This window comes from Arabidopsis lyrata (assembly GCF_000004255.2).
Source record: "Arabidopsis lyrata subsp. lyrata unplaced genomic scaffold ARALYscaffold_4, whole genome shotgun sequence".
Classification (NCBI taxonomy): Eukaryota; Viridiplantae; Streptophyta; class Magnoliopsida; order Brassicales; family Brassicaceae; genus Arabidopsis; species Arabidopsis lyrata.
In genome coordinates this window covers 22,463,131-22,485,786 of record NW_003302552.1, presented here as the reverse complement: position 1 = coordinate 22,485,786, position 22,656 = coordinate 22,463,131, and the positions used below count along the sequence as shown (strand labels likewise).

General features: G+C 35.1%; 6 protein-coding genes across 12 annotated transcripts; 3 read left to right on the top strand and 3 right to left on the bottom strand.

Moving 5' to 3' along the window:
* The first annotated feature begins 3,253 nt into the window (after positions 1-3,253).
* On the top strand, positions 3,254-4,070 carry LOC9316302 (arabinogalactan peptide 16). The gene is made up of 2 exons (XM_021028720.1): positions 3,254-3,624; positions 3,764-4,070. The coding sequence occupies exons 1-2, from the start codon at positions 3,510-3,512 to the stop codon at positions 3,868-3,870; spliced, it is 222 nt and encodes a 73-aa protein (XP_020884379.1). The 5' UTR covers positions 3,254-3,509; the 3' UTR covers positions 3,871-4,070.
* Positions 4,071-4,300: 230 nt separating this feature from the next.
* LOC9316301 (mitochondrial carrier protein MTM1) lies at positions 4,301-6,927 on the bottom strand. 3 transcript variants are annotated; one of them, XM_021028718.1, is made up of 9 exons: positions 6,604-6,927; positions 6,431-6,508; positions 6,206-6,328; positions 5,898-5,957; positions 5,634-5,804; positions 5,289-5,465; positions 5,060-5,209; positions 4,854-4,912; positions 4,301-4,763 (listed from the first exon to the last, which is right to left on the bottom strand). In XM_021028718.1, exons 1-9 carry the CDS (start codon positions 6,739-6,741, stop codon positions 4,634-4,636), a joined length of 1,086 nt encoding a protein of 361 aa, XP_020884377.1. In that variant the 5' UTR covers positions 6,742-6,927; the 3' UTR covers positions 4,301-4,633. The 3 variants fall into 3 exon arrangements, with proteins under 3 accessions (XP_020884377.1, XP_020884376.1, XP_020884378.1); XM_021028717.1 differs by having other exon boundaries at positions 6,206-6,331; positions 6,604-6,926; XM_021028719.1 differs by having other exon boundaries at positions 5,898-5,973; positions 6,604-6,925.
* A 3,186-nt stretch (positions 6,928-10,113) lies between these two features.
* LOC9316300 (ethylene-responsive transcription factor CRF5) lies at positions 10,114-11,698 on the bottom strand. The gene has a single exon (XM_021029967.1). The coding sequence runs from the start codon at positions 11,506-11,508 to the stop codon at positions 10,612-10,614; it is 897 nt and encodes a 298-aa protein (XP_020885626.1). The 5' UTR covers positions 11,509-11,698; the 3' UTR covers positions 10,114-10,611.
* Positions 11,699-14,403: 2,705 nt separating this feature from the next.
* On the bottom strand, positions 14,404-15,986 carry LOC9318124 (NDR1/HIN1-like protein 6). Of its 2 annotated transcripts, none has more exons than XM_021027219.1 (3): positions 15,715-15,986; positions 14,838-15,611; positions 14,404-14,741 (listed from the first exon to the last, which is right to left on the bottom strand). In XM_021027219.1, the coding sequence occupies exons 2-3, from the start codon at positions 15,578-15,580 to the stop codon at positions 14,726-14,728; spliced, it is 759 nt and encodes a 252-aa protein (XP_020882878.1). In that variant the 5' UTR covers positions 15,581-15,611; positions 15,715-15,986; the 3' UTR covers positions 14,404-14,725. The 2 variants fall into 2 exon arrangements, with proteins under 2 accessions (XP_020882878.1, XP_020882879.1); XM_021027220.1 differs by having other exon boundaries at positions 14,838-15,603.
* A 1,818-nt stretch (positions 15,987-17,804) lies between these two features.
* On the top strand, positions 17,805-19,399 carry LOC110229107. The gene is made up of 3 exons (XM_021028105.1): positions 17,805-18,469; positions 18,557-18,853; positions 18,926-19,399. Exons 1-3 carry the CDS (start codon positions 18,416-18,418, stop codon positions 19,397-19,399), a joined length of 825 nt encoding a protein of 274 aa, XP_020883764.1. The 5' UTR covers positions 17,805-18,415.
* A 682-nt stretch (positions 19,400-20,081) lies between these two features.
* LOC9316299 (eukaryotic translation initiation factor 3 subunit I) lies at positions 20,082-22,406 on the top strand. 4 transcript variants are annotated; one of them, XM_021028100.1, is made up of 9 exons: positions 20,082-20,471; positions 20,590-20,809; positions 20,938-21,153; positions 21,247-21,380; positions 21,464-21,583; positions 21,671-21,760; positions 21,853-21,939; positions 22,029-22,108; positions 22,219-22,406. In XM_021028100.1, the coding sequence occupies exons 1-9, from the start codon at positions 20,382-20,384 to the stop codon at positions 22,292-22,294; spliced, it is 1,113 nt and encodes a 370-aa protein (XP_020883759.1). In that variant the 5' UTR covers positions 20,082-20,381; the 3' UTR covers positions 22,295-22,406. The 4 variants fall into 4 exon arrangements, with proteins under 4 accessions (XP_020883759.1, XP_020883761.1, XP_020883760.1 ...); XM_021028102.1 differs by having other exon boundaries at positions 20,083-20,451; XM_021028101.1 differs by having other exon boundaries at positions 20,084-20,432.
* The last annotated feature ends 250 nt before the right edge of the window (positions 22,407-22,656 follow it).

Below are 22,656 nucleotides of genomic sequence, written 5' to 3'. Positions count from 1 at the left end.
AAGGAGAAATAGTAACTTAAATTTATAGGATAACGAATATCATTCTAAGAAATTAATACGTAAATATATATTTTGTCACCCTTGAAAACACCACCAGTCGAGTAACATAATTGAAGATATGTTTATCAGGAAAAGAAACATGATTGAAGATATGAGAGACCAAGGGTCAGTGAACTATTTTGGCCGCACACATGTGACACATATATGTGTATTTTTCCTTTTGGATTTACATTCGTTCTGAAACATTAGTATCTAGCGACCCTTGAAAAGTAAAATTTTATAACGTTCTACAATTTGAAAAGATGACCCTACATTATTTCCAACTGCAACATGCACGTTCCTCTAATGTTAAAAGATCATTATTATATTTTGAAACATAAAATGATTGATGTAACTGATCCAACGGCTAATTCCTCTCACTAGTTTGTGAATTAGCTACCTAATACTCTCTCCGTTCCTGAAAGTTTTATGTTCTAGTGTTTTAGGTTTGTTCCACAAAGATTGATTTTCTAGTTTTTTATTTTATTTTTTATTAATTGATATTAACAAATCATAGACTTCAAGGCGTAATGATTACAAATAATTAACTGTTTTAGATTACTATTGGTTCATACATTATTAAAAATATTTAATAAAAAAAAATTATTAAATGAGTAAATCATAATTGTTTCTTAATATATGTGTAAACTTTAAAACATCAAATTTTCAGGAACAGAGGGAGTAAAAGATTACATATTTACATCAATCATTAAATAACAAATATAATAACTATACGTCTATACCACAAATAATTCATATTGTCGTACATTCAACAACCGAGGTACTCGAAATTAAAATAGGAGTCAAGCACACTCATATATTTTAAATTTTTTTTTTTAAAATATAGATATGGAATAGAACGGTAAAAACCATCAAAAAGCATTATTTACTAGTGTCAAACTAAACCGACGTTAAAGTTTGAGAAATTTATGAAATGTGCCATATAATGTTCAAAAACTTAGCAAAATTGCCATAAATGTTTATGTTTTTCTAAGATTGCCATACTCTAATTTAAAATGACCAATTTACACCTCAACCAATTCTCTCTCATTTCTTCAAAAATTCTTCAATCTTCATCTTCTTCATTTCACAGTTTTTGTCTTCTTCAACATTTATAACAACAATGACTTTACTTTCTCGAATCTAATCACTCTCTTCAGCTTTATCAATCTTTTCACTGATTCAAAGCCTCTTCTCACAAAGCAATGAAAAAAAAAGCAAAGCAATTCTCACTCTTTTTTCTCAATTTTGAGAAAGATCTAGATCTTGAATTCGAAATCCACATTTTCACATAGATCCAATCGCCCTTCACACACCACCACCGTCAAGAATCTCGCTGAGAATAAACAATTCACCATTATGCTAATCGTCTCGAGTCTCGATAGATTCATTGAAAACAGATCATATTTTAATTTTGTAGACAATTTTAAGCATTGACAGACAATTGTAACATTCAGTGGACAACTTTAATTTTATGTCTAATTTGTTAAATTAATTTAGGTATACAAACTATTGTAGACAATATTTTTTCAGGAATTTTCGACAACATTTGTTATCTTGTAAGTTCAATGACTCAATTTCTTAAAAAAATATGTTGATTAAATGAATTTTTTTATGGATATATGGTTTTGAAATATGTTGATTTCAATGTTTCAATGTGGACACGAACTTGAATATTCTTGTCTACCAACTTTTTGTGAAATATGTAGCATTAAACGTGGACAACAATTCTTGTTCGTCAACTTTTTTTCGAAATCTGTTGATTCGAAATCTTGTCTACCAATTTGTTTAGTAGACAACAATTTTTGGATAACAGTTTTTGTCTATTATTTTCCCACTTGTTTAGCATAAGGGTAATTTCGTCAGTTACCAATTTGTTTAGTAGACAACAATTTTTGGATAACAGTTTTTGTCTATCATTTTCCCACTTATTTAGCATAAAGGTAATTTCGTCAGTTCAAACCACAATTATTCAAAATTGTGGCAATTTCAAAAAAAACTTTTTTTTATGGCATTTTTTATAAGTATTTTTGTCAAAGTGGCATTTTTGACCAAATTACCTTAAAGTTTTTATTGTAAATACACTCTACCTAAACAAAACAGAAAGGTTAGGTAATATAATAACACCATCACGATATATTGTTTTATTCTGACGACACCACATGTGAGATACGAAAATCTTAGTATTTCAAAAATCAAAATGTGGGCATATTAACCGATAATCACGCTGATTAACACCTACTTTGATAGCCGTTAAATTAAATAACTACAAAAAAAAAAAAAAAAACACATTGCAGAAACAAATAATTGAGAATATCTTTAAAATGTAAAAAAAAAGAAGAAGAAGGGATAATAGAGAGAGAGAGAGAGAGAGAGAGTCACATATGACGAATAAGTCCAGTTTGGCTGCCAGTCTGTCTGTCAGCCCCTACCAATACATTACACCACCTCTAAAGATTTTTATTTCTTCTTCTCATAATTAACAAAAAAAGGCCTATCAGAAGAAAACTTTATAAAACTTATAAAAAAGGAGATAATCACATCACATGGCCTTCTTCGTCGCTGTAACGTTTTCCTAAGCTAGCCGCCAGTTTTAATTAAAGAATATTTGTTTTTTTGGGTTTAAGCTTTATTTCTTTTTTCCTTGTTTTTTTTTTTAAATATTAGAAAACTACAGTATTAGTTTAGTTTAAAGCCACCCGTTAGTTTCAAAGTGTAAATAACTTTTTATAGGCATCAATTTAACTGAGTTCGTTTTTTTCAACAATTAGTAAATCCATAGCCTCATTTTGGCCGGATAATGTTATTTAATTTTCTATTGCGATTTTTGAATTTATGATCTTTACCATTTAAAGCTAACAATATTCAATTTTTGTAATAATTTTAGTTTATTAGTACAATAATAAAAAATTTGAAACTCCTTCTATGATTATAATTTTTAGATCGGTACGTAATCAAGTTTCTATCTTTTACTATCCGTTGACAAAGAAAAAAGAAAGAACAGTTTCCTATCAACAATTCACAAATCAAATTTGATTAGAGATACAACAAACTTTAGTCAAAATTATTACACTAACAATTTATACCTTTGATCATTCAAATGTCAATTTTGACAAGAAAACTAGGAAAAAGAAAAAAGAACAATCGAGGGTCAATAAAGAATAAAAAGAAAATTCGAAGAAAATCATGCTTCTTGAACTCTTTTTTTTATTAGCTTGACTAGTAAATAAATTTGACTGGATAAAATAACCGGTTATAACCGGTAACCCTTTAACCGGTGTTCTTACTATAAGAACCACCTTAAACAAGTCGTCTCTCTACACTTGCTTCATTCATTTCTCAAACCGTTTATCCCTCCTCCGTCGTCTCTGCAGAATCACTCTCTCGCCGGAGTTTTTCACCTGCAGAGCTCTCGATTTTTCTCTCGAGCATCATCATTCTCTTCGGATCAATCACCAGCGGATAGAGAGATGGCGTCGAGAAACTCCGTCACCGGATTCGCGTTGTTCAGTTTTGTATTCGCCGTCATCTTGTCTCTCGCCGGCGCTCAATCCCTAGCTCCAGCTCCTGCTCCCACCAGCGATGGTAAGCATCTACCTCTCTCTCTCTTCCACGATATTCGCATTTCCAGATCTGAATCGTGAAATCTGGAAACAGAAAAAAAAAAGAAATCGATTTGGTTTATCTCTCTTACAGTCGAATTGACATTGAATTTGGTTGGCAGGAACATCGATAGATCAAGGGATAGCGTACTTGCTAATGGTGGTGGCGTTAGTGCTGACTTACCTAATTCATCCTCTTGATGCTTCTTCTTCCTACTCCTTCTTCTAATCTCTCTTTCTTTCTTTCATCAGTTTTTTTTTTTTTTTGCAACTTGTTCTTAGTTTCAATTTGCCTTTTTTCTTGTGGATAAAATTTTCAGAGTCTCGATTATGATTTCTGGAGATTGATGATAGTCTCTATTGTTTGTTTCCCCATCACTCTATCTGTTTATTCCCTTCCATATTAATTTATTCTTCTTCATTATAGTATTTGTGTTATGGTCATTTAGCTTAAATTACCAGAAATTTGACAATTACCAACTCTTTATATAGAGATATAAACAAAAGAAGAAGAAGCAAATCCGGTTTATTGGCCTCACGAAAAAAATCCAAACGCAAGATATTAAAAGCCAGAAAATTTGCACCCGTTGAGTTCAATGCTTTTTGGATTCGATTCTCAAAGTCCATCTTCAGATTATAATTTCTCATGGAAAATCACGGAATTATTATATATGCCATGTTATTTATTGAGAAATGACTTTGCTACACACCCTTGATCAACATCAAGTTCATTTTCTGCCATAAGAATCTCGTGTTAAAAAAATAACTTTACTTTCTTCTTACAAAAAAAATATTAAAACGAAAAACAACTTGAATAAATAATATTCCTTCTTGACCCCAAAAAAAAAGAATAAATTTCACGTTTTGCCTTGTTAAGGTGTAGTAAGCACCTCATACGGCAACAACCTCTTTATTGAGTTAGACGCGGAAGGGTTCTTTTTAGCTTCGCATCAAAACAAAATCTGTCTACAGTAACTATAAGTGTTACTGACTTACTGTTGGTGAAACTTGTGCAGTCCATACTTGACCACTTCGTAAAAGGATACCACAATGGCTACAGATGGTCCTGCTCGTCCCACCCGAGCCCCTGCTCCACTAAACATCCCTCTTATTCCTCCGTCCCTATACAAAAACCCGACAGGGATCGTTCAGTTTTGAACTTTCCAGTGTTTATCAAAAACGTAATTTGTCTTATGGATCTCTAACTCATACCTCCAAATCTCTGCTAAGGTTTGTCTAGTGGTCATTGTCATGGCTCTATCTGTATTCTTCTGCAAAATCCAAACAAGTTTAAATGTTGTTACTTGCTTTTAAGATCTCAAACTTTACTTAATGCAGCTGTCTAGAAGCTGGTGATGAATTCTAATTGGTAGAGCAACACAGTGGAATTATGAAAGATAAAGCGAAGGTATGTTTACCTCTATTTGACGCCTAGTCTTTGCAACATCTAGTGGGCAAGTAGCTGCAGCAGCAACTGCACCCGCAACAAAACCAGCAGTGAAGTTCGCACCTATTATACTGCCTGCCCCTGGTTCTTCACCCATGGCCGCGTGAATGCTTCTCCGGGTCTAAAGTCACAATGAAACAATAGTGAGGACATGGATGGAAGACACATTGGATGTGTTTTTTCAGTGACAGATTACTCACAGGCTCAAGTATCGACCAGCAGATTGCAGAGAATGGAACATCCCTAGCAAGTTGAGCACCAAGACCAGTCCATAACATCCTGTAGCCATTATTTGATCCCTTGACTGGATTGACGACGTCAACCAATGTCTTCCAAACGCCAGGCAGTTTCACATCTCTCTGCGTTCCCTTAAAGGCCTGTTTGTAAAACAAAAGAATCGATATCCATTGGTTCTTTGACTATAGCTCCTCCCCACCATTACATCTACTTTTACTTTTTTTTGTTCATTCAACCGGATAGGGCTCAAGACTACTAACTATAGTGTTAATGGGCAATAACAAGGGATCAAATCCTTAAAGAGTTACCTGCATCCGTGTCCTGGCTAACTCAACAGGGTAACAAGAGATACAAGCCAAGGAGCGGGCTAATGTCCCGGCAACTAGAGGGACATAAATCGTCAAAGTTGGGGACTTCTCTGTCGTGAACTCCTCCATTATGTTGCGAAAATAATCATAACAAGGCATGTAGATCCCAACCTAGCAACATATATAAAGAAGTAGTAATAAGTCATGAAGACCCAATGAACAAGAAAGTTGCAGAAGCAAACAGCATTACTTAAGAGAACTCACAGTCGGAACGGCCAAAGCTAAACTTGCGTTTGTACCTCTCCAAAGCCTAGAAAACCCTTCCTGCATAAAGTTGTTCCTGTGAAACTCTACAAATGAGTAAATAATGAACTAGAAATAAAACAATTACTAGACGATGCCAAAATTTCAAAAGACAAATTGCATCACAAAGACCTGATACCAGAGGCCCGTAAGATGAAAGTTCTCAAAGAAAGAACATAAGAAAATCACACATATCTCTAGATACATATAGACACTGCAACTCTTAATCTCAATATCCAACAATAATCACACAACACAACTGGTCTAACCTGGCGGATAATTTTGTAGAAGACATCAAGAGTTCCCTTGTACTGATTATCTGAGCATACAGATGCAGAGCCAGTAATTCTACACATCCCTGGAGCAGAATTACTTCTCAAACCATGTACCACCTGCTGCAATAACCAGAAGATAAAAATCAATCCTTTGGCAATCCAGAATCCAATTTAGAGGACTAGCTTATTATCATAATACGAATCAGCTAGCAAAAATACCTTGGAATTCGTATCGAAACAACCAAGACGACACGAGCCTTGATACGGAACTCCTGCAGCCTGTGCTTGTAATCTCGTCTGCTTATCACAAAAACACACACACAAGAAGCTCAATCAGATTTTCGCAGACGATTTCCAAAGCCAAAAGTGTGGAAATTTGTTTACTTTCGAACCTTAACAACATCGAGGGGATTAACTATGACCGCCGATAAAAAAGCGGCGCCGCCGGCAGACAAAGCCCTTTCTCCGAATCTCAAATTCTCATTCGGAATCGATTTCGATTTTGAATCCAATTTTGCTTCTTCCACCATCAGGAAAACCAAAACTCAATCACTATAACTTTCAATTTCAATAATCCTTCAGCAATCGAATTCTTCCGTTATGCCGGAATGTTCACGTCGCACGATTGCGAATGGTTGGTGTTCTTTTCTTAGGGCTTTTGCTTGCATGGAGAAATCCAAAAAAAGAAAGAAATATCTTCGGAAGACGATTCGTTGCCGCTGATAAATCAACCAGACAAAACACCCACTAACACTCTTTGTCGTTTTCAAAACATTTGACCGCACTCCCTGCCGTTTTTGACTAAGGTTTGTTCACATTATGGGCCTCATTTGGGCCTCAAACCACTTTTTCTAGAATGAGTTTGATCGCGGTTTTTACTTGACTGGTGTAAACTTACTTTTTTTAGAGTCGAAGGCCAAATTTTATATGCTTTTGATCAAAGATTATCAACTTTATTTTTCGAAAAAGGTCTATTCATCAAGCTTGAGGAGGGTCTATATGTTTGTGAAGACAAGAATGAGAACCAAGCTGGCGAAATCAGTAGTTATAAGTGTCTATTCATCAAACGTGAGAAGGGTCTATATGTTTGTGAAGACAAGAATGAGAACCAATTAGGCTGGCGAGACCAGTAGTAATAAGTGTTATCTTTATATTGACCCAATTTCACTATGAGCATTTCACCAACCAGGTACTACCACCTAACACTATTATTGTTAGTGTTATTAGGGAAAACATTAAACACATTATAATGTGATTTGTCATATTCAAGACCATATTAATGAGAACAACAAGAATAACCAACTATATCTATTGATGAATGATATTATTCATCTAATATATCTTATGTACAGTTGGCTCAATTAGTTGGAAAAATGGTGTATCAAATCGGATCTAGTTTAGAATCACTGCAACATTCAAAAACATATTAATTCATTCAATATAGTTTTTTTTTTTTAATTAATCCAGATTTATAGTCATAATTCATGTATTTTAAACTCTTTTTTTTCTCTATGGACAATACAAAAACAACCAAAATATGTTGATATATAAGTTGTTTGGGTTAAAAATGTGAACATTGTAAAGCAAGTGAAGTATATCCAACAACATTGTTGCCGATTTCTTCAAATAAAACAATAGTGTTGTCTCTGAATTGATGTACTTAAAATTTTGATGAATACTTATGTACTGTATCTTCAAATTTTCCAATGTTCATGCTTGGAATATTTGAATTAACCTGAGTGACTATATTGACAAACAATAACTACTGTAATAAATACATTTGAATCTTGAAAAATCTTTCTTCCACGTAGAAAACATATTACAGTATTTGTGAACAACTTGGGGGAAACAATACTTTTGCTTTTTTTCTTTGTTCTTTGCCTTGATGCCTAAATTGACAACACAATGCCAAAGCATAGATGACAAACCTTTATCTACCAAAAATGATAGTTCGTAACCAATTAACCATTAATTAACCAGCTCTATATTTGCAAGATATAACCGGAGTCAAACCGGATTATAACTAATTAATACACAAAGTATAAAAGCGTTTTAAGAAGGGTTCACTTAAAGATCTTATGGGACCCATAACAATCTCATTGGTACAGAGGCAACTTGTCTCACCTCTCAATTTGATTTGGGCCAACTTCTGTCTGATAAAGACATTTCCTTTCGCAACGTGGTTCGCTACATGGGCTTAGACCCACTTTTTTTTGTTTTTTCAGTCATCTACTGAGATATTACAAATTAAAGTCTTTTAAATTTTACTGCCAAAAACGATTGGTCGATATTGTTTTACAATTTTTAAATTATGTTCGACTTCATTTAAAAACTTTGTTTACAGAGCATTTCCTGCCACACGCATTAGATGACTGCATTAAAAGGTCGATTGTTCTTTTTAATTTTAATGCATTTGCATGTCTTATTCAAGTAGATCTTAGAATATCTATATCTTGTTCTTGCTTTGTTAAATCTTCATTGTGATTCTATACGCCTAGTGGTCCATTTCTTGCCACACTACTATGGATTAATATATTTTTTGAAAACAAACCAACTTTAAGGTTTTACAAAATATTTTCATATTTATGATTTGATCGGAGAAGTGATCTAACATGTTTTGTCTCTTTCTTTCTGGTGCAACCATCACTAGATATCTATGAAAAATTGCATTATACTTAAAAAAATCCACAACATTTTTGAACAATTTTTTTTGTTGGTTTGACCATTCAACTACGAAAATCAAAGGTTTCAGTTTTGATTGTTGTTAAAATTTCTGATAGAGGAATGGGGAGCGCTCTGCTTCTGAAGGAAAAAGAGGGTTTCAGGGCAGTTAAGTCACACACACTTCGGGAAGCCAAAAACGGTCTGGTCCAACTCCAATTTTTAAAACACGAAAGAGACAAATCTACTCAATTGGTCAAATTAAACCTCGAACGGACCAATACTGTTGTTATTGCTGTTTTAGGTGAATGGTCCTTTTTTATTTCTAAAACATCACAGACTTCTTTCTCTTCTTCTATTTATTCTCCTATTGATTTAAGTATTTTAATGGTCATTTTTACTTCATTCTCTTCACAATTGTAAAAAGAAAGTAAAAATGTTGAAGAAAAAAACATAGTTAGTAGAAGTGTAAGAAAAGTCTACAATCAAATTAAAAACATTTCCTAAAGTAGACAGAGAGTGACAGGTTGAAACCATGTGAATAAATAAATGACAATTCCATAAGACGTTTTTATGTAATTATATTAGGAAACGTCGTAATCGAAAGATTGATAGATTAGAAAGTAAATAATTAAAATGTTGTAGTGGGGGACTAAGGTCAACGACGAGATCATGAGAAGTCTTCTTCTTCATTGGAAAACTCTTTCCTTTAAATTTCCAATTTGCCAAAAGAGAGTCTGTGGTGGTCTTTGACAGAAAGACATCTAAGTTCATGTCCCAATACATTATCTTTCTATACTCCTCACTGTTTCATTGTTTTTTTTGTTCTTCTCATTTTTTTTTTCTTGCATTCAAAATTTTGTATCGAATCAAATGAACTATTTGCGTAGACATGGACCAAATTTTGAATGCAAGAAAAAAAAAAAAGGGTGTAGTAATTGATTGTCTTTGAAATTGAGAAGGTTGTTAAAGTGGAGACAATGTGTAGGGTAATACATGATTCAATGAGTTGGTTCTTCACATTAATGGGCATTGTTGCTCTGACACTTAGTGCCAAAAGAGAAGGAAAAAAAAAGCACAAGAAGATGGTTGTTTACTCTTTAGATTTAATTTGTCTTTTGACTATATGTACATTTAAAATTAGATAGTTGATTTGGTCTTAATCCATATTGTAGTTAGGATCTTAAGATATTTTCCTGATTTTTTTTGTCTTATTTAAATTATTTATTTGTTTAGGAGAGAAAAATTTGATTTGATGTTTATATGTACAAGAAAATTCAAATAAAATGACAAGTCACATAAACCCCACTTGCTAGAGAGATTCATGCGAAGGAAACAAAAGACAAAGATTTGCACTAAATAAATACTTTTACCAATAATAATAAATATATATACGGTCTATTCTATATACTGCGTCCTTGCATTGTGACAGACTCGGAGAGAAACCAAACAACAAAAACCTCCCAAAATCCCCAATTCAAAACCCCCCTAATAATTTAAACTCTCACAATCTTAACACTAATTACTATATTTACTCGGAAATTAAATTTAAAAATTCTCCAATAGATAAATAAAAAAACTCCGTTGCGCTTCTTCCGCTGATCGGAGCCGTCCACGAAAGGGAAAACGGACGGCTAAGATGCATCCCGTCGTTGTCATCAAACCACTCATCTCACTCACACAACCAAAAAAAAAGAAACCCAGAAAATTTATGAGGAAGAACCAACTTTTAAACTCAATTACTTATCCAACAAATGATCTTGGAAAAACTCATCAACGTCCCATGAGCTGAAATCGCCGATCACTCCCAACGGAAAACTCTCGGACAGATTCGTTTCTTTATCAGACACAGTGTTGTTGTTGTTGTTTGGTAACAACGACTGGTGGATTTCGTCTAGAAACAAAGGATCAGGGGTAATTTCGGAATCCCAAAAATAATCTCCGGCGCGAAATAAGTCAGGCAAGAAAAACGGATCCGAGACCGGAGTTTGTTCTTCCTTTGGCTCTGTTCTGTACTCTGTTTCGTCGTTGTGACTAAACCGGAGAACAGAAGTCGGAGAAGACAGACTGATTTGTGAATCTCTCGCCGAATCACAACCAGAGACCGTTTCAAGATCAATCACCGGAGTTTCCGGCAACACCTCAGTCGTCGGACTAGGAGGAGGAGTGAGAAAATTCGTCTGAGCGTTATGTCCTTTGAGTCGAATCGCTGCTCTATCGTAACCTATAGCAGCTTCCTCCGCCGTGGCGAAAGTCCCAAGCCAGAGTCGAGTACGACTGGAAGGATCACGAATCTCCGCCGCGAATTTTCCCCAAGGTCGTTGTCTCACTCCTCTATACTTCACCACAGGCTTCACCAAATCACCACCGTTCACCACCGCCGCCGCCGTGGCTGTTTTATTCCTCGATTTCCTCGCCGGTTTAGGTTCATCGTCGTCTTCACCGAACCTAATCTCTTCCACATAACGTTTGACCCTCGGAGCAACAGATTTGTTGTCGTTTTCCTCATCGCTGGAAGAATCAGTAGCACATGGGTCAGTGACGATGATTTTCACAACCTTTGGGAAACCATCGAACGGAACGGAGGTGGTTTTCCGGTGAACCGTATACTTAGCTTTTCTCACTCGGCTTTTCATTTCTCTTTAGTTGCCGGAGAAGGAGAAGAAGAAGAGATATAGAGAGAGAGAGAGAGAGAGAGAGAGTAAAAAAGTTTTCGGAGGAAGAAGAGTCAAAAAGGCTACGAAGCAAGAAATCGCCGTTTCTTAATAACATCCCTTCTTAAATATAGTCACGCGGCGCCTCCCATTTAGTGTTTTTTTTTACTTCACATTTATCAAAATATTATTATTTCCTTTTTTTGTTGTTTTTTGCTTTTTCTTACTTTCTTTCTTTCTTGATTTTCGAAAATTTCGTTATCGTTATGGAATTTCCGAGATTTTGGCCGTATCATAATTATGTTTTCTGTAAATGAAAATATTAAGTAAGGTAATTAAGAGAGAGATTAGTGGGAGATTCAAACGACTAGCCGCTTCTCCGATCAGAGAGCTAGATTTTGGACACGTGGATTATATCGGTATAAGAGCTTCGGTTTTGGTCACTCTATAGCTTGGTTTACAAGCAACTTTGACTATTGTACCACGACACGCGCCCATAGATGTTCGTGAAAGTCATGCGCGCTAATGAGAATAAATGGGCCTTCTCTCACGTGAGACCACAGTACTGTCACTCACTCCTTTTGACCCACTACCAGAATTATGAATTTTATGGTAATGATGTTATTGGAATGTTTTTAAAGTTTTTTGGTAAAGAACATTGATATTGTTAAGATTATCTCGATCTTGATTTGAATTAAGAATGTTTTAATTTAGGGAAATTATGATCTGTTTGCTTGGAGATCAAGTGATTGCACCCATTAAATAATTCATTTCCTTATAATGATAATACTATTCAGCTTTAAAACTGGACACTGGAAAGAAAAAAAGAATCAAAATTTGGAAAACTTTCCTGAAATGATAGTTTTCGCAATATATTTTGGCACTTATTATGATTTATGAGGAAACAATATTTACCTCAACTTTAATTACAGAAAACCATTTGGTTCATATAAACGTATGATAATCAGTTTCTCTTTATTTGTTACTGAAGTTCTGACCAAGTCCGGTTCTTTTGTATATTTTTCTGGGATCTAGGTGGATTCATTTTCTTTGGTAAGTTGTTATAAAAGAATCTGGGGTCATAACCTAGTCTCTCGTTTTTTGTTGAATAGAAGCAGTTTCGGAAGATAATCAATTTAAAATAATTAAGAGATTCGTAGCGGGAAATAAATAAGGAATACTATAATCAAAAATTAATTTATATAGTATGTGGCGTGCATTAACATGCATTAATCTATTAATAGAAAGAAGCAAAAGAGAGGAAACAAAAGAGAAATTGGACTTATCTTATTAGGGCCACATGAACAACCTTGTAGACAAAGCGATAACAAAATAAATTGCCACGATATGCGTTGGACGTTGAGGCATGAAAGTATTTTTGTTTCACCTAATTATTATTTGCTTTTTGGTTATACGAGGTATGAGTTGGTGTAGGTAGGAAACGAGATGGTCTTTGTATTATCGTCTACATGTTTTTCTCTCTGTTAATTTTATTATTGCATTTAGTTGAAGGGAATAAACATCGTGAACAAGTTACACTTTTTGAATCAGTTCATCATCATATAGGATAAAACAGTGATCGACTCTCTTCTCCTCCGTTTGGCTTCTCTTCCGAGTTTCGACATGTGATCTAGTTTTATCCTAATTCGTTTTACTATCTGTATAGTGAGAATTTTGCAGAAAGAAACCTGCACTCGTACGATAGATAATACTAAAGATAGTACATTCTCATTTCTCAATTAGACAGTACATTACATATCCTCTATCACTTTTACAAATCATACTAGATAATATCTCGTACTATGTGCGGAACAAAACGATTATTAAATATATTTTAATATATTGATAATATTGAAAGTGTTCGAATTTTATATTATTAGATAAACGGTAGTGTATTAATGATTATCAAGATTACTGAAATTTTTCGTTTATGTATTAAATTTTATGTTTATCATGATTTATGATATATATCTTGTTATATTAATAGATACACAAAATATTAGGTACTCCATTTTGTATAGATTTGTATATCTTAATTACATATTTTAATTATATTTTCGTTTTAATTAATTGAGAAAAATAAAAAGCATAAACTAATTAGAAAAAATAAACATGAGTAAAACTAATGACAAAATCTGTAAATATCATAATAAATGTTGAGTTTTTAACTAAACAGATTAAGAAGCTCTGTGAAGACGACACGTCAGCATGGCATTTTCGTTAATCATACATAACGGTGAGGTTATTTTTAAAAAATGCTTCTCAATTAATATATAAGAGATTGAATGACAAATGCAGCTCTTTCTCTCAACGATAAACATGGGGAAAAACAGATTAAGTTATATAGTGGGTTTTTTTTGTGTGTTATTTTTGGACTTCTTATTCTTCTAATTCTGAAAAAAAATCTTTCTTAAGCCATTTTTCCTGGTTAGCTGTTTATTGATTTTATTGTCAATGGTTAGCAATTTAATCGTTCACTACTTAGTTGAAGATAAATTTAGTAAACTCAACAACATATTTTGATTTAACCAGAAGCTAAGTTTGTAAAAAATACAACCTGAAAAAAAAAAAACAACCTGATATCATGCCTAACTTAATTTATAATTTTAACCAGATTATTTTTCGGAATCCAACTTAACATTTAACAATTTAGGTCCCAAAAATGGCACAAACCAACAAACACCATTCGGAATCTATCTTTTTGGTTACGAAACATTTAAGTCCATATACTCTACGGGCCCATTAGTGTCTAAACATTCATACACCGCTTTTTTTTTTTACGTCTTTGGATCGACAAGATCCGACCTATAGCATTCCCTATTACGGGCCCATTAGTGTCTAAACATTCATACACCACCTGAACAACAATTCCCACCATTACACAAAAATGTCGAAATATTCTTAAAAATAAATAATCATCACATTACAGTATGTTTTCCTCCCAAATAAATTACCCACATAAAATATTACACAGACAAAAAAAAAAAACTATTACACACAAAAAATAAAAACACAACACTCCCTAAATATGCCCCTCAATGAATTTGATCAAATGCCCCCAAAAATAAAAATTAATGGAGTATGAAAATATAAAATTTTAAAAAAGGAAAAATATTATGTCTACAGTAAAGTTACAAATATTTATACGGATGTAGTTAGATAACCGTCTTTTCCAAATCCTCAAATCCTTCCGTCCTCATTACTGTATATTTAACCTGCAATGTAATAATTAATAATCTCATAAAGTTTCGAAAATTTGGATGTAAGAGTTAACATCAAAAACCAAATCCTAATTACTGATAAAATTTTACCATTTGAGTGTATTGAGGGTGCATTGAGGTGAATCAGTATCAAGCTTGTTCAAGCTAACGCCACCGCATCTCAAATTAACGGCGAGCATTCCGATCTTAATTCCGCCGACACCTAATCCAACTTTAGTCTTTGCAACAACATTAATTACCAAATCTTTGCTTTGAAATTTCGCAGCGAGTCTCTTAGCCAGTCCTCTCTCCACGAGCTCGTTCTTCACCGTCGTCTCCACTTTCACGCTCGTCGAATTCTTGGGGCCTTGTCGGAATCCATTCACCGTCGTCTCTCCCATCCCGGTCTCGTCGTTTCCTGAACCAACGCTCATTTCCACGGCGGTGTTTCCGTAGTAAAAGACGAGTTTCGAGTTGGGATTCTTCATCTCAACGCGGGCAACGGCGGTGGCGGAGAGAGACGCGCCGTCGGGATCGTCGGCGAGTTTGAATCCGTCGAGACGGAAGGAAGCGAGGCTGAAAGTAGGAAGCTTAGGATCGAACCAGAGGTAGAAAACAGCTGTTCCGACCAAGAGGAGGAAGATGAAGAGGACAAGAGTAATGCAGATGCAACAGCAACAAAAACGACAACAGCTTCTGCGTTTTTTCTTTGGTCGGTAAGAAGTAGGCATAGGGACGGCTTTTCTCATAGGTTGTTGTGACATGGGAGGAGGGGGAGGAGGAGGAGACGACATGTTTGGATCTCTATAACCTGGTGGCTTTTGAAGAACGGGTTTCATCTGATAATCTGCCATTTTTTTTAATTCTTCACACCTCTCTGACGATCTCCAGATAAATCGTATCAAAGAAGATCAAAAACGAAATCAATCTCTCTGTTTTTTAATAGCAAACAGAGTTGGAATTGATGAGAAGGGGTGGGAGATAAAACCTGAGGAGAAATCTTGAATATAGAGAGAGAGAGGCGATGATGATGATGATGATGATTGCAGGCAGAGATGGAAACTTTGTTTCAAAGAGATTTTGAGTTTTTGGGAAGAGAGAGAGATTTTTTGTGTTGTGTTGTGTTGTGTTCTCTCTTGCTAATGGGAGAAGGGTGAGACGTGAGGAAGGGAATTCGTTTTTGTTTTTAGGCCCGAGACTCACGCGCGCCGTTTTTTGTTGCAGACGTGTTCCCTCTTTTTTCTCTTCTTCATACGTTCAGCAAAATATTCAAATTCAGTTAGTATAATTATACGTGGAAATGATCGGAGTCATAGATTAGTCGATTCAAGCTGATAAATAATTATCTTGAGTTTGATACTAAAATTCTATTTTTCAGTTTAATATAATCACTTCAATATTTTACTAATAAGGTATGTTAATTACATTAATAAGCTATTGTAAAAATTGTGAAATCATTTCACAATGAAATTATAAAATTAAAATTAAAAAGAAACTAAAATTATAACAATTCTAACTGAAAAAATTCCAAAAGTATATTCACTTTGGAAAATATTTTTAATCAAATGGTTTAAAATGTCTACATTTACAATCGCGTTACTTAATCAATTGGAAAATATCTTTAGTCAAGTGGTTTAAAATGTCCACCTCTACAATCGCGTTACTTAACATTCAAAAATGGAACAGAAAATCTGTGATGATTTTTTTTTTAATAAAGAACTCATATATTGGAACTTAAAATTCGTCTTCATAAAACTTAAATCTATGAAATTTCATCAACTTGTTATGCCAAAAATGTATTTATGCATCACTCTATAGCCTCTTTCTTTTCTAAGACATGAAACAAATACATCAACTTTTAAATTTGATTAGTGGATATGCTAAATAAGAAAATGGCATATTGTACGTCGATTAAAACTGATAATTATTTGGATTCAAACAACTTGTAATTCTCATGTTGAGCAGAGAAGAGAGGGACAGAGATATTTCCATTTCTAAAATGAACTTGGCCAACAAAAAAAATGGCATGGGTCCTATTGATTACATGTTTAGGCCACGTGGACTGTTTCGAGCCCGCAACTACCACGTGGCTCTATTCGGAGTTATATAACCAATTAGGCCTGGACATAATATCCGAACCCGAAGAACCAAACCGAACCCGATCCGAAAAACCCGATCCGAATCCGAACCCAAAGTTTTAAAATATCCGAACGGGTTCTAAACTTCACAACCCGAAAACCCGAATCCGAACCCGACCCGAACTCGAACCCGAACAAGTACCCGAACATACCCAAATATAAGTACATAGTTATAATATATTAGTAATATTTATAATTGTAATAACCTAAGTGCCTAAATTATTCGGATGTTAAGATATTTCCGGATGTTTTAACTACTTTGGGTTATATTCGGGTATAAAATACTTGAGTTTTATAGATTTTTTTGAGTATTTTTCAATACTTTGCATAGAATCGGATACAAAATTTCTAATATTTGGATACTTCGGGTAAACCCGAATCCAAACCCGAAATACCCGATCCGAACCCGATCCGAACCCGATCCGAACCCGATCCGAACCCGAAGTTTTAAAATACCCGAACGGGTCTTAGTTTTCTAAACCCGAAAAACCCGAACCCGAAAAATCCGATCCGAACCCGATCCGAATATCCGAACGCCCAGGCCTATAACCAATTGTACCCTCACCACTTAGGTGCTGTTCGTTTCACCATTCAGATGATCCATCTGAATGGAAATGAAAAATGATGTTCTTTTTAAACCATTTAACCGACCATTCAGCTGAATCAGTTGAATGAACTTTATCAAACTCATCCAAAAAAATTGAAAATTTTGGCTGAGTTTAATTGGTGCAGTCAACTGGAGATAATTCAGTCAAATGTTGAAAATGTCAAAAATACCCTTGATTAAACTAAACAATTACATTGATTTTTTTCTAAACGTACTTCGATTTTCTTCTCTCTCGGCGACGAAGCTTTGTTCTCTCTCGGAGACGAAGCTCTGTTCTCTCTCGCTTCGATCTCTCTCGCTTCGATCTCTCTCGCTTCGATCCCTCGCTCTCGTCGATCTCTCTCTCGCTTCATTCTCTCTCTACTCCTCTTGGTTAGTTCTCTCTCACAGCTTCCTTCATGTGATACTCTCGTTGATGTTGTTCTCTCTCATATCTCAATAGTCTTGATGCAACTTCATCGCTTCGTTCTTTGCTATACTTTATTTTTGATTCTGCATCTGCTTCCTTTGATTTCAGCTTGTGGGTTTGTCCAAATTTCACTCGTTTTGTTCTTAGTGTAATGAATTGAGAATTATGGTTTAAATAATACTGCTTCTGATTTTGAAATTAGTTCCAATTTGAATGATTAGAAGTGCTTTGTTGCTATTACGAGGTTTATGAATTAACAACTAAATGGTTTTGACGAGTCTAGAGCTTGAAATTGTTGATGCCAACCACATGTTTGATGAAATGCCTCACAGAAATGGTTTGTTTTTGATAAAAGCTTCACATAATTGGTAGTCTCTTCTATTAGCCTCTTGGTCTAATCATGTAAACTACAAAACTTGTTTAGTGAGAAAGAGACCATGTGATACGTGACATTATTATAGAAACTTGTTTAATGAGAAAGAGACCATGGAATCCAAGTTTTAAAATATTTTAAAAGCCATGTTTATGCCATTTTATGTGTAGGACAGAACTCGTTCAAGGAAAAATGTCAACTATCCATGGTACTGATGTGAGTATATTCTCCTCTAAACTTATATTTAATGAATTTTTTTTGTAATTTAGACTGATTTCTTACAAAAACATATGTTCAACTAAGAATCTTGCGTGGAATGATGAGCAAACTCGTTTCTACCTTGAACTAAGACTTGAGGAGAAGCTTAAAGGAAATATAAGAAATCAGATTGTGAATGATGCTGGGAGACAATCAATTATAGATAGATTTTATGAGGTATATGGGGAAAGACATCCATGGAAAAAATTTGGGATCAAGTTTACTACTTGCAAAAAACAGTACGAGGCTTTTAGGAAGCTGACTCACAACAGAACCGGTCTTGGTTACTATCCAAATGGGAGCATAAAAATGTCTGATGACTGGTGGAATGAATTGTGTAAGGTATGTAGATTCTTAAGATGCTTCTATCGTTGATTATCAGTGCTTATATGGAGAGTTCTTATTATTTGTTAGGAATGGCCTGGAGCTCGGAAAATTAAAGAGAAGCCAATGGCAAATGTGGATTTGATGGAAAAGGTATTTGGTAAAGTGCATATCAGTGGAGCCGAGGGTTGGGCTCCTAAACAAGGTGAAGAGAAATTAGACACAATGCATCAAGCTGATGATGATGATGATGCTATATCAGGGCAGATCCCTCCTACTCAAGATGATGATGTTGAATCAAGGCAGATCCTTCCTACTCAGAGCAATGTTGGCAATGGTCCCTCATCTGCAAGTAAGTCAAGGACTAGTAAAAAAAGATCAAGGTCTGTACAAGCTGAACAAGTTGTAGCAGAAGTGATTAAGGATAGTGTTCAGTCGCGGGATAAGATTCTTTCCCACAAGAATCAACTAATCGAGAGACACCCTGAGTTTAGTTGTTGTCAGCTTCGAGCCATGGAGGTTCTACACTCGCTGCCTGCTATAAGGATGTGGTCTCCCTTATAATTGAGAGAACTTTCGGTGTATGGAAGGCTAAATGGAGAATACTAGACAGGAAACACCCTAAGTATGAAGTGAAGAAGTGGATTAAGATTGTGACATCAACAATGGCGTTACATAATTTTATCCGAGATTCACAGCAAGAAGATAGTGATTTCAAACATTGGGAAATGGTGGAATCATATGAGCAGCATGGTGATGAAAATGATGGGCATGTTCCATATGTACCTGCTGGTGACAGAATTATGGAGGCTACACGGGATTCTATTACTGCAGAGATTGCCAAAGGAACTAGACTTCCATATTAACAGGTTTGTGTACTTAAGCAATAATTAGTTTTATGATTCATGTCTTTGTTTTCAGGTCTTATATATGATTTTATCTGAGTTTTGTGCGATTGATTGCTGCAGCTCCCGGTATTTCAACGTTATGATTCTTGGTCCTACACAATTACCTTATGAAGGTAATTGTTTATCCTTGGTTGATGTGTTTTCTAAGTTTTGATTTTGTTGCTGGATTTGATGATGCTTGACTTGTTCTTTCAGGAATTGGGTTTGAATCGAGACGCAAATACTTGTTTGGTAAAGTCTCTATCTAGATTAAGCAAATCGATTATTATGCCACTGCTTGCTCTGTTTAAAGACACTGTTATTAGGAACACTGTAATGACGTTGGTTGGTTTAAAAGGTCCATTTAAATGCATGGGTATTTTAGTCATTTTTATTTAGATGAGGATGTGGATGAATTACCAAATGATCAAACAAACAAAAGTCCATTTAAATGCATCATTAAGATGAACTACCCAAATGATCAAACAAACATCATTCAAATGCATCATCCAAATGGATCATTTGGATAGATCATTTGGATGCAAATGCCAAATGATGAAACAAACAAGGCCTTAAACGAATTCACAAGATAACCTAAAGCCCTCAAAATCTCACTGACCGCTGATCGAAACCGTCCTTCAACCGTCGCCTCCTCCGTGATGACAATGGAGTGCGTTAATCCCGAAGGTCTTCGATTAGATGTTCGCCAAGTATGTATGCATATCTCGCGTATGTTAAACTTAGCACAAGTTTAGTTCCTTTATACGATGCTTGTGAGTTGTGAATTTCAGATGTGGCTAATCCGATTCCGATAATTCAATCATATTTTGTTCTTTCTATTGAATCGATTTCGCGTATGTTTTCAAGATTCAAAACTCTTCGCATCAAACCCTAGAAACGAGGATGACGCCGATCTTGATGAAGGGACATGAACGTCCATTGACATTCCTCAGGTACAACAGAGATGGCGATCTGCTTTTCTCCTGCGCCAAGGACCACACTCCCACCCTCTGGCTTGCCCATAACGGCGAGCGCCTTGGAACTTACCGTGGCCACAATGGTGCTGTTTCGTGCTGTGATGTCTCCCGTAAGTTGCTCAGCTTCTCAAATTCATATAGTACTGAGTGGATGGAATGGATTCAATTTAGGGTTCTAGTCGATGTCTTTGTTGATAACTAAATAGTAATGTTTAGTTATTTGTTTGTGATTTGTTAGGAGACTCGTCAAGATTGATCACTGGTAGTGCTGATCAGACTGCAAAGCTCTGGGATGTAAAATCTGGAAAACAATTATTCACATTCAATTTTGGTTCTTCGGCGAGGTCTGTGGATTTCTCTGTTGGAGATCATCTTGCAGTGATTACCACTGATCACTTCATGGGAGTTTCCTCTGCTATTCATGTGAAACGCATTGCGGAAGATCCCCAAGACCGTAAGTTGTCAATTCTAGGTTCAAATCTACTTATGTTTTTTAGCCTTATGTCTTGTATATCTAAAAGGAAATTGGTTTAATGCAATGGTGTAGAGGTTGGTGATTCTGTGCTTGTCCTTCAAAGTCCTGACGGAAAGAAGAAGATCAATAGAGCTGTTTGGGGTCCTCTGAACCAAACTATTGTTAGTGGTGGTGAAGATACTGTTATCAGAATCTGGGATACCGAGGTAGCTCATATTGCTTCATGGCTTTCTTTTGTCTATCAATTTCCCTTTTAAACCTTATGTGGTGCTACTGCCATTGTTACTAGACTGGAAAATTGCTCAAGCAATCAGATGTGGAAGTGGGTCACAAGGAGGCCATTACATCGCTCTGCAAAGCAGCTGATGACTCTCACTTCCTTACAGGTTCACATGACAAAACTGCAAAGGCATGTGTTCCTTCTGTTTCAAAGTTTTGCACCATACATGTAGAGATAAATCATCTAATAAAGTGTTCTTTTTGTTGATTTTTTCAGCTTTGGGATATGAGATCGCTGACTCTTATTAAGAGTTATACAACAGTGGTGCCTGTAAATGCTGTTGCCATGTCTCCACTTCTCAACCATGTATGAATTAATGCTTCTTGAAAATTCAAATCAATTTCCAAAATCCACAAGTCTTGATGTTAATCTTTGTGAATGTTTCTGCTCTCTCTTAGGTTGTGCTTGGAGGTGGTCAAGATGCATCAGCTGTGACTACCACTGATCATCGTGCTGGGAAGTTTGAAGCTAAGTTTTACGACACGGTTAGTGTTACAATTAGAAAGTTTTATTTGAAAACATGTAACCTGGAAAAGAGATATATAACTGTGTATTTTGTATATAATACATATAGATTCTGGAAGAGGAAATAGGTGGTGTGAAAGGTCATTTTGGACCTATAAATGCGTTGGCATTCAATCCTGATGGGAAGAGGTAAACTAACAACATTTGATTTTGATTGATAGATTGATACAATCCTCACATGATGAGTTTTTGAGTGTGTTTTTGGCTCTCTCACTGAGTTTGTGGAATGTATTTTTCAGTTTCTCTAGTGGAGGTGAAGACGGCTACGTGAGGCTGCATCATTTTGACTCCAATTACTTCAACATCAAGATTTAGTTAGATTCTTTTAAAATGTCAAACCATTTTTTCATCTGCATATTATTCTCTTTTTTAACATTTTCAGAATTTTATGTACTACCAACTTAGCAATATACTACTTTGATGAAAAGCTTTTGAAATACGGTAGAATTAATAATACTATAAAATAATAAAATTGTCTCGTCCAAGTCGGGGTACTGTAGAATTTGAAAAACATCAGATTGAACATTATCTATTTGCTACATGAATTTTATCATTTTTTCGGCTCATATTATTAGTTTATTCGTTTTCTCTTCTTTCTAATTTTCAAATCTCTATGTTTCTCTCATTAGATTTCTCTTATTTTTGTTCGAAACTCCTCTTTCTTTCTCTTTCTCTCT

What these genes read in the sequence shown, in the direction of transcription:
- LOC9316301 (XM_021028717.1), bottom strand. Translation starts at nt 6,741, where the DNA reads ATGGTGGAAGAAGCAAAATTGGATTCAAAATCGAAATCGATTCCGAAT. An exon ending in ATCCCCTCGATGTTGTTAAG is followed by an intron (nt 6,509 to 6,603) that starts GTTCGAAAGTAA and finishes TGTGATAAGCAG; the next exon opens with ACGAGATTACAAGCACAGGC. An exon ending in TAGCCAGGACACGGATGCAG is followed by an intron (nt 5,466 to 5,633) that starts GTAACTCTTTAA and finishes TTTTACAAACAG; the next exon opens with GCCTTTAAGGGAACGCAGAG.
- LOC9316299 (XM_021028100.1), top strand. Translation starts at nt 20,382, where the DNA reads ATGACAATGGAGTGCGTTAATCCCGAAGGTCTTCGATTAGATGTTCGC. An exon ending in GTATGTTAAACTTAGCACAA is followed by an intron (nt 20,472 to 20,589) that starts GTTTAGTTCCTT and finishes TATGTTTTCAAG; the next exon opens with ATTCAAAACTCTTCGCATCA. An exon ending in TTCAATCCTGATGGGAAGAG is followed by an intron (nt 22,109 to 22,218) that starts GTAAACTAACAA and finishes TGTATTTTTCAG; the next exon opens with TTTCTCTAGTGGAGGTGAAG.
- LOC9318124 (XM_021027219.1), bottom strand. Translation starts at nt 15,580, where the DNA reads ATGGCAGATTATCAGATGAAACCCGTTCTTCAAAAGCCACCAGGTTAT.
- LOC9316302 (XM_021028720.1), top strand. Translation starts at nt 3,510, where the DNA reads ATGGCGTCGAGAAACTCCGTCACCGGATTCGCGTTGTTCAGTTTTGTA. An exon ending in TCCTGCTCCCACCAGCGATG is followed by an intron (nt 3,625 to 3,763) that starts GTAAGCATCTAC and finishes TTTGGTTGGCAG; the next exon opens with GAACATCGATAGATCAAGGG.
- LOC9316300 (XM_021029967.1), bottom strand. Translation starts at nt 11,508, where the DNA reads ATGAAAAGCCGAGTGAGAAAAGCTAAGTATACGGTTCACCGGAAAACC.
- LOC110229107 (XM_021028105.1), top strand. Translation starts at nt 18,416, where the DNA reads ATGTGTAGGACAGAACTCGTTCAAGGAAAAATGTCAACTATCCATGGT. An exon ending in CAACTATCCATGGTACTGAT is followed by an intron (nt 18,470 to 18,556) that starts GTGAGTATATTC and finishes TGTTCAACTAAG; the next exon opens with AATCTTGCGTGGAATGATGA. An exon ending in GGTGGAATGAATTGTGTAAG is followed by an intron (nt 18,854 to 18,925) that starts GTATGTAGATTC and finishes ATTATTTGTTAG; the next exon opens with GAATGGCCTGGAGCTCGGAA.